The 11,663-nt window shown below is 36.1% G+C and overlaps 2 protein-coding genes across 2 annotated transcripts; both read right to left on the reverse strand.

The window, feature by feature from the left end:
* Window positions 1–638: 638 nt before the first annotated feature.
* On the reverse strand, window positions 639–806 carry LOC114611587 (keratin-associated protein 20-2-like). Its single transcript, XM_028756301.1, has one exon. The coding sequence runs from the start codon at window positions 804–806 to the stop codon at window positions 639–641; it is 168 nt and encodes a 55-aa protein (XP_028612134.1).
* Window positions 807–6,626: 5,820 nt separating this feature from the next.
* On the reverse strand, window positions 6,627–6,797 carry LOC114611591 (keratin-associated protein 20-2-like). Its single transcript, XM_028756306.1, has one exon. The coding sequence runs from the start codon at window positions 6,795–6,797 to the stop codon at window positions 6,627–6,629; it is 171 nt and encodes a 56-aa protein (XP_028612139.1).
* Between the last annotated feature and the right edge of the window lie 4,866 nt (window positions 6,798–11,663).

Here is an 11,663-nt window from a genome sequence, read left to right on the forward strand (position 1 = left end):
ACCAAGGTGAATATGATCAAATTATATTTTTTGGAATTCTCAAAAAAAAGTAATGAAAATAAAAATAAAATTAAATTTTTAAAAATGAAGGAGATGACACTTCATCAACTTCATTTCTATTTCACAGCAAAATCAAACTTAATTATAAATAAAAACAATTTTGTGTTGTTTAATAATAAATAAACAATATGAGAACAACCCAAATGTGTAGCAATAGATGAATGTTGAAAAGAAATACCTCCTTCTCCTACTTTGTTTCCTCCCTTCTCTTCTCCTAATCCTCTGCCATCTATCCACAAACAACCTCAAATATGTTACAAAGTAGACACAAATACATAAACATATATCCCAGAATGATGGAGAATTTTAAATACAAGTATAAACAAATATTCTCAATGAAATAGTTTATTGAAAAGCATTTGTTTTTACACAAAAGTTAAGAGTCAAACGGGCTCACATTTTACAAGGCATTATGTAGACAATGAAGAACTTCTTTGCAAGCTATCTTCCAGTCCAGCTGAAGGTGAGACGACAGATGGGAGTGTTGAACTCAGGGATTTCTGATGTGGGAAATTTTGTAAGTACTTCCAGTAAGACAGCAGGTTACAGCCAACAGGCTGGGAAACTGTAGAAATCCATCAGTAGAAACCATATGACCAGTATCTTCTACAACACAGTGGGCGGCAGCAACCATAGCCATAGCCACCATAGCCACAGCCACAGCCACCATAGCCACAGCCATAGCCATAGCCTAGGCCACCATAGCCAAAGCCCAGGCCTCCATAGTATCCACTATAGTAACACATGGTGTCAGTAAGTAGAAATGGATTATTGGTGTTCAGTTGAAGACAGCAGTAAGTTTCTTGAGTCTGAATGACACCAATCATCAACAGCCTTTTATACACCTGGGCAGTTGCTGGCAAAAACCACAGGAATTGCAGCATCACACATGTCTCCACTGCCCTTCAGAAACATCACAAGTGTTATGTTTTATTGGTACGCAAGTTTGCATAACTGTATAATTATGTTCCTACATCAGGTTCCATGGTCAAGTTGTGCATCCTGATTCAGTTGTCAAAACTTTGAACCATTCTTTATTTTATGTGAGAGAATGCATGACATAATTTTGTCAGATAATACAAATCATTGAATTGTTTTCTATTTTATCCTTTCTACACTTTTTTGTTTTATTACCCCAAGGAAGGTCTTTATTTTCTTTCCTGTTATTTGGTGTTATTTGGAATCAGTCTTACATGGAGGACTCCTCCTGCCATTTTTTCCATGAACAGTAAGCTAATTATTGATTATATTATTTATAATTTGGTAGCTAGAGTTATTATATTTGGATACATTCCTGGGGGTATTGTTTGCCTCCTTGTTTTTTTGTTTTATTTTTAATCATCAGGAAATAAAATACCATTTTATGTGCAGAAACTGTATGTTCTCCATGTGAGAATATATGTTCTCCATGGGAGAATATATTCTCCATGTGAGAATATATGTGAGAATATATGAAACTGTATGTTTCTCTATGTGAGCCCAGGTGATGGTATTGTAGATGTTACTGTGAAATGCACTACAACTGTGTAGGTAACTCAAAGTCAACTTTGATTAGCATTTTATTGTTTTGTAACCAAAGGCACACACACGTGCCCTCACGCATGCCTTAGCCGGAGTAGTAAGGCACCACCTTATCAGTTTACCAGACATCTAGAGAGATGTCTTATCAGAAAAGAATACCTGCTGTGAAAGTGTAAAAGCTTTAGGACAAATCCCTTGAACCTACTTAAAAAGCTTCATATCCTCACATTGGTGAGAAAATAGGGTGCCTAGGATTCACTGGTTGCTGGTCAGTGAGAGAACCACTCACTGGGAGTAAAAAAGCCTTCATTGGAAGGTAAAGTTCTTTTTGACTTGAGCTTTTTATACATTTCTTAAATTTATTATATATAATAAAATATGTTTAGCAAACACATTTAGTTCAGGAAGTGTAACAGTCTCTGTTATGCAAAAAATATATGCAAATGAGATCACATCATGATAAATATGCCTATTAGATTTTTCATGAGAAGACAATTTCCCTCTGATTTTACACCTGCTAACCTAAAAATTTTTGTTCCCACAAATATTACCAGGGATAAAATTATAATCATTATTCAACAAAATCATTCTTGCGTGTTTAGAGACTATATGTATTAAAGAGTCCATATCTGAAAACAAATAATATAAAAAAAATAAAATTTTAAATGAAAGCACTTAAGGTACATTTCAATACACAAAACTTGTGTAAAACTGCCTGATGTATTCCAAATAAACTCACATATATGAAGATTCAAAGGTAATATTTAGAAAGGATAAAAAACCTTGACATTTGACTTTGTGAGTCTGGGTTACTTCACTCAGAATACATATATTCAACTCTATCCATTTACCTGAAAGTTGAATAAATTTCATTTTTCTTAACAGCTAAATAATACCACAGGGAATAAATATAACACATTTTGTTATCCATTCATATGTAGATGGTTGTCTAGGGTGCCCCCATGGGCTGGATACTGCAAATAGAGCAGCAATAAATATGAATAAGCAGATATTTCTGTGATATATATATATATATATATATATATATATATATATATATATATCCTAGTTAAGTTGAACAAAGTAGATCTTTTTCTATATTTTTGAGGAATCCCCATGCTGATTTCTATACTGAATGAGCTAACTTGCCCTCCCACCTGTCACAAATACATATTTTCTTTCTCCAAATCCAAACCAGCATTTATAGTCACTTGTGTTTTTCATGTTAGCCATTCTAACTTAAATGAGAAGAAATTCCAAAGTTATTTTCATTCTTATTTCACTGATGACTAACAATAATGAACATATTTAAAATATTTTTCATGCATTTGGAGTTCAGCATTTGAAATATGTTTGTTTAATTCCATGTCCTATTTTATAATTGAGTAGTTTGATTTCTTGATGTTTAGTTTCTTGAGTTCTTTGTGTATTTCAAATACTAAGCTTCTATTGGCTGTATATCCATTGAAGTTCTTTTTCCATTATATAGGATATCTCATCACTCAAATGATGGAATCATTTACTGTACTGAAGCTTCAGCTTTATGAGGAAGCCATATATAATGCAGGGAGCAGTACAGAGCTTTGAAGAGAGTAAAGATAGAATCAAGAGGAACAAATGTATAAATGCATGAGGCCAAAAAGATAGAACAGGAATGAGGTAGGGGCAGGAAGGAGGAGAATCTAAAGGTAAGATCCTACAGGCTAAGAAATAACTAATTGGCAAGAATGGGTTGCTCTTCCTAAAACTGTTGGCTATAGAGACCCCATAGATCTCAAATTATACACTCTTTTGTCAATCCTCTTCTTTAGTTTTTAAGACTTGATAAGACTTTATTGCTGAAGACACCAAATTCATGAGCCACAGAAAAAAGGAAAATCAATATGAATGATTTATCCCTGCTAGTTAGCCTCCTCGGTTCTGGAAGCTTCTATGAATTCATAGGGGAGAAATTTGTCATGAGTCTTATGCAGCTGTAAATCCTGTAAGCTACATTAACAGCTGGCCTGGCAAGCTTCTAGTTTCTGAGTGGGTTCAGAGCACAATAAGATGAAATACAGATCTGGCACCATTGTCAGGCCAAGACGTGTTTGGACTTAGGGGAAACCTACAATTATTATGCTGCTAAATGAACACAACAATATTAAAGAGTACCAATGTCTTGTCATTAAGCCCGTTGTCTGGTGCATCTTCAAATCCTCTTTAAAGAAGCTTCTTTCTGAAATAGATGGTAATTCTCACAAACTGATTAATGTGCATAGTATGAGTCTGCAAAATACTCAGCCATAAATGGAACCTCTATATCATACTCTATCCTCCCAAAGATCAGGCATCTTTGTTTACAGAAGATCGAACAGAGGATTGTAAAAGCAAGAGGCCGTGAATAAATACAACAGTGCTTTTCAGATATAGCAGAACATTTTCACACATCAGCACAAGATCTGTGCCAGCTCAAATCAGGCAAAATCCCAGCATGGAGAAAGGTGGTGAGCACAAGGACCCCCTACTAGCTAAGAAATTTTGGCCATTGATAACTCTTAGAAGATGGACAGTCAGTTTTCTTTAGGCATGACTCCCTGGGTAGGTCAATCATGCTCTCATAGATGATCACATATTCCAGAGTATGTAGGCAGCATAACTCAAACAAGGAATTATTCTTCAATTTAATTATATTATTATCTCAAAAATAATTTTTCAAAGTTAATTTTCAGTTTTTCAAAGTTATTTCAAAGTTGGAAATGGATAACTATAAAAATAAATAAAAGAAGGAGGAGGAGGAGGAAGGATAAGGAGAAAAAGAAGAAAGAAGAAAGAAGAATGAAGAAGAAGAGGAGGAGGAGGAGGAGGAAGAAGAGGAGGAGGAGGAGGAGGAGGAGCCCTCACAGTTGTATGGTTAAGAACAGAAAACAGGATGGATCTGGGAGGGAATTGGAGAGACCAATGATAAAACCAAATACATCTTCTGAAATTCTGAAAGTATTAATATTTAGTCTCAGAATCAATTAGTTATGACTTCCAAAGCAGATGAGAATTGGAAAGTCTTATTGTATCCAACTAAGAATCTTTTACACAACAGAAGAATCCATAAGTGCAAAAGAATACAAACATATACAAGAAATAGGAGATTACAAACCAGAACTTCTACATAATATCTATAACTCAGCAGCAGGTAGAAAGTAAGCTGATGTTAATAAAATCTGAGTTTGAACTAGACATTTTTCAAAAGAACATCTACAGGGACCAAAGGGTGAAATAAGATTTCATTTCACTAATATCTCAAAATTATAAATCAAAATCACTATGAGACTGTAGCAAACATCTGTCAATAAAATAGTTACTAGAAAGAAAATGTGTTCAATGCTATTTCCTACTTTCTCTATAGTCATAGGAGGCGGAGGGAAGAAAGAAGGGAAATAGGTAAAAGAGAGTATTGGGAGGGGAATGTGGGGGGGTCAGGATCAGGTATGGGGAGAGACAGGTGAGAATGCCAAGGGACAAGAGAATGAATGGAAATCTGCAACTTCCATGGGTTGAACTGTCAATCTCTAGGAAGTCCCAGAGACCTGGGATGAAGACCCTCCCAGGAGCCAATGCAGGTGACCTTAGCTAAGATGCCTGACACTTGGGACATGGAACCACAAGAGGCCACCTTTTATAGCCAGGCAGGACTCCCAGTGGATAGATACATACACTAACACACCCACAAGACTTTCAACCTCAAATTGTCCTGTCTATAAGAAATGCAGAAACAAGAATGGAGCAGAGACTGAAGGCCAACCAGTAATATACCCAACTTGAGACCCATCCCATGGGCAAGAACCAATCCCTGACACTATTAATGATACTCTGTTATGATTGCTGACAGGAATCTAGCAGCATTGTCCTCTACCCAGCAGCTGTTTGAAACAGATTTAGAGACACACCGTCAAACTTGGATGGAGGTTGGGGACTCTTATAGAAGAGTTTGGGGAAGGATTGAAGGCCCTTAAGAGGATAGAAACTGCACAGGAAGACCAACAGAGTCAACTGGGCTAGACCCTTGGGGGACTCTTAGAGGCTGAATCACCAACCAAAGAGCATACACAGGCTGGATCTAGGTTCCTGGCACGTCTGTAGCAGATTTGCAGCTCAGTCTTCATGTGGGTTCCCCAACAACTGGAGAAGGAACTGTCCCTAAATCTGTAGCCTGACTGTGGAATCCATTCCCCAACAAGATAGCCTTGTATGGCCACAGTGGGAGAGGATGCACCTGATCCTGTAAAGACTCAATGTGCCAGAATGGAAGGGTACCCAGGCAGGGCCCCATCCTCTCAGAGGAGTAGAGCAGGGAGGGGTAAGGGACTCTGTGGGAAGGCAGTGTTTGGTATGTGAATACATAAATAATAAATTTTTAAAAAGAAACAAAGGAAGAAAATGAGTAACAGAACCTGTGAAAGAAAGTGAATGTTCTCCTCTCTGAGAATGTGAATGCTGACATCAATTAAAGAAAACAACATTGTAGCCTCTTACTCAAATATTCATAGAGCTAACATGTGACACTTCTGAAATGTTATCTAGAAGACATAAAGATTTGACCTCAGAAAAATATCTCTACTACCAAATTCATTGTGGCATTACTTACAAAACAAAGATATGTAAACAACCCAAAATGTCTATCAATACATAAATGTACAAACAAATGCTTCCCTCCGTTTTTTCTTACTCCTCCCACATTTTCTCTCTATTTACTTACAAAAACTCAAACTCTTATGACCTAGCAGACAGGAATACAAAGACATACATTTCATATAGATGGAGACTGTTAAACAAAAGAAGTCAATGTTTTCAATGAAACAGTTTATTTAAAAAATATTTTAGCATGAAGCAATCTAACTGGGTTTCATTTTCAAAGGCATTATGAAGACAATGAAGAACTTCTTTGCAAATTGAGCATGCTGTGTTTTATATATTTTTCTTCAGATAGTTTAGTATAAGGTTGTAATTTAAGATGATTTCAAAGAACTTGTGATATGATGCAAGGTGGTATGAGCACCTAAAAAAACTCCTCAGTAGAAGCCATAGGACCAGTACCTTCTACAGCACAGTGGGCGGCAACAGCCATAACCATAGCCACCATAGCCACAGCCATAGCCACAGCCATAGCCACAGCCATAGCCAGAGCCTAGGCCTCCATAGCCATAGCCAAGGCATCCACAGTATCCACCATAGTAACACATGTTGTCAGGAGTGAGTGCCAGTTATGGACTGGTAGTAGGTTCTTGAGTCTGGACATCACAATCTGCCAAGGGCCTTTTATACACCTGGGTTGTTTGGGGAGGAAACCACAAGCATTCCAATGTGACACATCTACACTCTGCTTCAGAAAACATCAGAAAACAGACACGAAGGCTTCATAATTGACATGATTCTATTCTTATGTCAAGATTCCACAGTCAAATTGTGGGGCTTTAAGATGGAGGTGGGCATGGCTGGGGTTTCATGGCGGGGAGAAGAGGTTGTAGTGATATAAATACAATATCTGCTTGTGAAATTCTTAAAAGATAAGTAATTTAAATTTATTTTAAAGACATAAAACTCTTGTTCTATTTTCAACACTCTTGTTGATTCTGTATCTATTTTGGTTAATTTATATGACCTGATTTCATCAGGTGATACAAATCATTAAGATAACAAGCTCCCTTTAAGCCTTTTGATGGAGGGGGCATTTCTATTACTCCATTTTGAAAAAAATATGTATTTTCAGTAAATATACACCTATACTTTGAGATATCACTTCCTTCATTTTAATTCATATTCAGGTTATAAATAACCTGAACATAAAATATATACCTTTATGCTAATTCTGAAAAAGAATAATATCCACTAAAGAAGAACATGGAAAATAATATTACTTAGAAAACACCAGACTTTATATAAAAGGAGAGTTACTTCTCTACTGAACAACATCAGCTTCTATAAATGAGTCTGTCAACTCCAGCACTAGGCTATATTTTGACCCTTGTTCTCTGCCTTTCACATGCAACTGTCCAAGATCATCTTGAAAGGCTAGTAAAGACACTAGACCCATGCAGAGAGAGATGGAAGATCACATACCTGAATTTGGACTGGAATTGAATCATGACCAATATTTCAGTTTTGAACAGAGCACAAACAATATGGTCTTCAGATTTACAATGATATTCATTTACCAAAGGGAGGAAACTTACACTTTTTGAAGGGTATTAACAAGTACATTTTTGGAAATTTTCCATATTTCATTAGTACCATCATTTATTTACCAACTGGAAAGAGACTATCTAACAAATTTCAAGGTGAAGTAAGATATGGTAGAGGAACAACAAGGGGACTTACAGACATTGTACATAAGATATTCATGGCTGGCACTTATCTAGCAGACATACTTATTTACACATGATGAATAAAAATATTGTTAGCTTTGAAGTATGGAAATGTCTTTAATCATGAACTCCACAGAGAGACACTAATAAATCCTACATCCACATCCTGCTGTGATGTGGATGTGTATAGCTAAATAGAGTAAATAGTATAAGAAGAATGTGCCTCCAGTGTAACTTGTCATAGACATTAACCTAAATCTAGCAAAAACATGGTACTTCATAATTGGCTATCCATATTTCACAAGTTTATCTGTTAAAGATACCTGCTTGTATTATCAGGAGCCTGACATCATGCCAAAAGGATGTTTGACTATGAGAGCATCTGTGTCCCTAATAAACTGTACATTCTTTAAATGTGAGATAATCCAAAGAATGAGGGTAACACCAACCTCCAGCCATGTAAAGTGTTGATAGACAAAAGCAGCCAGTGACATTCACAAGAAGGATGCTGGCAATCTTCTCAACTGAATCCTTCCTCTCTCAAAACTGAGTTATAACTGCTACTATAGAGGCCTGGGCTGTGGCTAGAAGAGTATAGATATATCTGCTGTCCTACAAGTTGCTGTGGGAGATATTAGTCTTAAGCATTCTATTGAGAAGCATATAGAACTTCTCAGCCTATAGAACTCTTTCTTCTATCTCCTCTTACACTTCTCAAATGTCCATACATGGGATAAATAGCTTACTTGTCTTGATGAACAGTAAAGACAAACAAATAAACAAACAAACAAAAACCATTGTAATGCTATGTTCATATTGAATGTGTCATACATGCTGAGTCAATGTGTATTATAAACATGAGTATACAGCTCTCAAGGATCCCAATGCCTAAGACCCACGAGAACAGTAAAGCTTCACTGGGTCAGACTCAGAAGAATAGTAGTAACCTTTCCCTGGTACAAGAGCAGATGTTGATAATGTGTGCTGAAATTACCAACTGTGTCTCTGATGCCTGAAGCTGGAGACTGCCCCCAACCAAGATGAATTCATCTACCTCCTCCTTTTAGATGCTGTTTCCATAGCTGTTCTTGCATCTCAATCAGAGAAGAGCTGCTGAGATGTTCACACCTGATCACACCTTTTCCACATATGTGTCTATGCACCTCTCATGTCTTCATTCTCATCTCATCAGATAAGGAAACCTATAAGCCATGCAAGGAACAGCAGTTAAAAGTAGACATTATAGAATTTAATGCACAGATGTATAGAATACATATTTTGCTCTTATGTATGGTATCAGTTTGTGTGCCAGGTAATGAGGTGAACCCAATTAATGACCACAGATCATAGCCTGTCCTTCATTCAACAGTCCTGTCATTCTAAGAAAAACAATGCTGTTTTATTTATATCCATCACTCTATTTAGACACCTTACTTCAGTTAGAAGTAGATTAATGAATAAATTATCCTGGGTCAAATATGGAAAACCGATATTATTTCACTAAAATACATACAAAAGATTACCCACAGAATATTTCCATGGTATTCACTCACTGATTATTGGATATTAGCCCAGAACCTTGAAACACCCAAGAATCAACTCACAGGCCACATGAAGCTCATGAAGAAGGAAGATCAAGTGGGGATGCATCAGTCCTTCTTAGAAGGAGTAACAAAATACTCAAGGGAGCAAACATGGAGACAAAGTGAAGGACAGAAACTGAAGGAGGGGCCATCTGGAGACCATTCCACCTGGGTATCCAGGTGAAACAAAAATTTAAAGGAAAAGACTAAAGTTAATATCTGATAAGGATCAGATATTATATTACTACCTTACCAAAATGCCTTTTGTGGCTCTGGACTTCCACTATCAAAATGTCTATGATGGCTGCATATATTAAGGCTTTAAATGATGTATAGCTGATAAAATTAGCTCTATAGGTATACATAGACAGACAGACAGTGACAGACAGACAGATAGATGGATAAATAGATGATAGATTGATAGATTAATAGATATATAGATAGATGATTGAAGATAGATGATAGATTGATAGATTTAGATAGATATAGAATAGATAAATAGATGTATATGATAGAAGATATATGAATGATACAAAGAAAAATGATAGATAGATAGATAGATAGATAGATAGATAGATAGATAGATAGAATAGATAGAGAGATAATTAAACACTCATTTCACCATTCTTATTACCCTAGCTTGGTGTTTAAAGAGTAGATATAAGAGTAAGAGGAAATAAGAGGGGAAAAGTGCTTCATAGTAACCACACATCTTCAACTGATTTCCTATTCAAAGATGATACATAGAAATTATGGCATCTGGAGAGACTTGGTACTCAGCCACTGTAAAGTAAGAGCAGGTGCTGGTGCTTAAGAAGTCCTCTGATTACTGTCTTGATGTAGATTGCACCTCCTCTCTCTCTCTCTCTCTCTCTCTCTCTCTCTCTCTCTCTCTCTCTCTGTGTGTGTGTGTGTGTGTGTGTGTGTGTGTGTGTGTGTGTGTGTGTAAAACTTAATTGTCTATACTTTATGAGTCAGGATTTATAGCTTGGTTGGCCAAGAATCACTATGTAGTCTAGGATAGCCTCAAATTTCGTGGCAGCAGCTCCAGTCTCAGCCTTCCAAAGGCTAAGATTAGAGGTGTGAGATACCACATTTAGGTCGTTGAGTTTTTCTCTCCACTAGATCTAATTCACTTATAAAGTGTTTCAAATATCTTTATTAAAATTTTGAATTAAATTAAATTATATTTTCCCATCTTCTGTTACTTGTTTACATTAATACTGCATGGATCAGATTTCTAATTGAAGTACAGAAAAATTTCCACACACTTGGACCCACTTTAGAGTATGTACACTTACATAGAGGGTTTGGGAGAAAGTGGAAATAGAACCCAGGGCTGTGTAGATACTACCAAGTGCCCTGGAACTTGGGTATGGGTACAGAAAATTTCCAGAAACTTCAAAAATAGTCATGTACCAATGTTTCTAGAAGAAAAAAAGTAGCCTTTACTGGAATTAAAGAATAATAGGATAGAGCAGACAATTAAACCGTAGTTTCTTTCACAAATACAACCTTACCACTTACATGTGAGACAACAAATAAAAGCGTGGAATGATGTATGTACTTTGTGATCATAAAATGGTCATTTATCTTCTGGAAATTAAAAAATAATACATATGTAAAATAAATAATTAATGAAATCAATGAGTTCAAATCTAAACTATCCTTATATAAGATATATACAGCCACTGAATTGACAACATAAACAACATTAAAAAATATGAACTTTCTGTATGACTTATCCTAAATTAGTGAAACAATATACAAAGACCTCACTCCTACAGAATATTGAAACTCAAATACTAAAAGCAGAAAAATATTTTTCTAATTTGTATTGTACCACAGAGTGTATTTATAAATACTTAACAAGTTAAATATAGAATGAGGTGGGTTTGAAAATAGAATGAGAATTTCACATTGAAGCTCTATAATTTGACTTTGGGAGTCTGATTGGAGCATAATAATCTCAGTTATGTAGCCTAGTCTTTCCAGTAAACCATGAAACTCATCATGTACTCTGAAGCATAGTGCTGATATGTGTCACACTTCAATACCTGTGGTTTCCAACAACAACCCAGGTGTATAAAAGGCCCTTGACAGATGGTGACATCCAGGCTCACAGAACCTACTGGTAGTCTATAACTGAACTCCTGACATC

This window comes from Grammomys surdaster, unplaced genomic scaffold (genome assembly GCF_004785775.1).
Source record: "Grammomys surdaster isolate TR1022 unplaced genomic scaffold, NIH_TR_1.0 126118, whole genome shotgun sequence".
NCBI lineage: Eukaryota > Metazoa > Chordata > Mammalia > Rodentia > Muridae > Grammomys > Grammomys surdaster.

Coding starts and splice junctions, on each gene's coding strand:
- LOC114611587 (XM_028756301.1), bottom strand. CDS start 806: ATGTGTTACTATAGTGGATACTATGGAGGCCTGGGCTTTGGCTATGGT.
- LOC114611591 (XM_028756306.1), bottom strand. CDS start 6,797: ATGTGTTACTATGGTGGATACTGTGGATGCCTTGGCTATGGCTATGGA.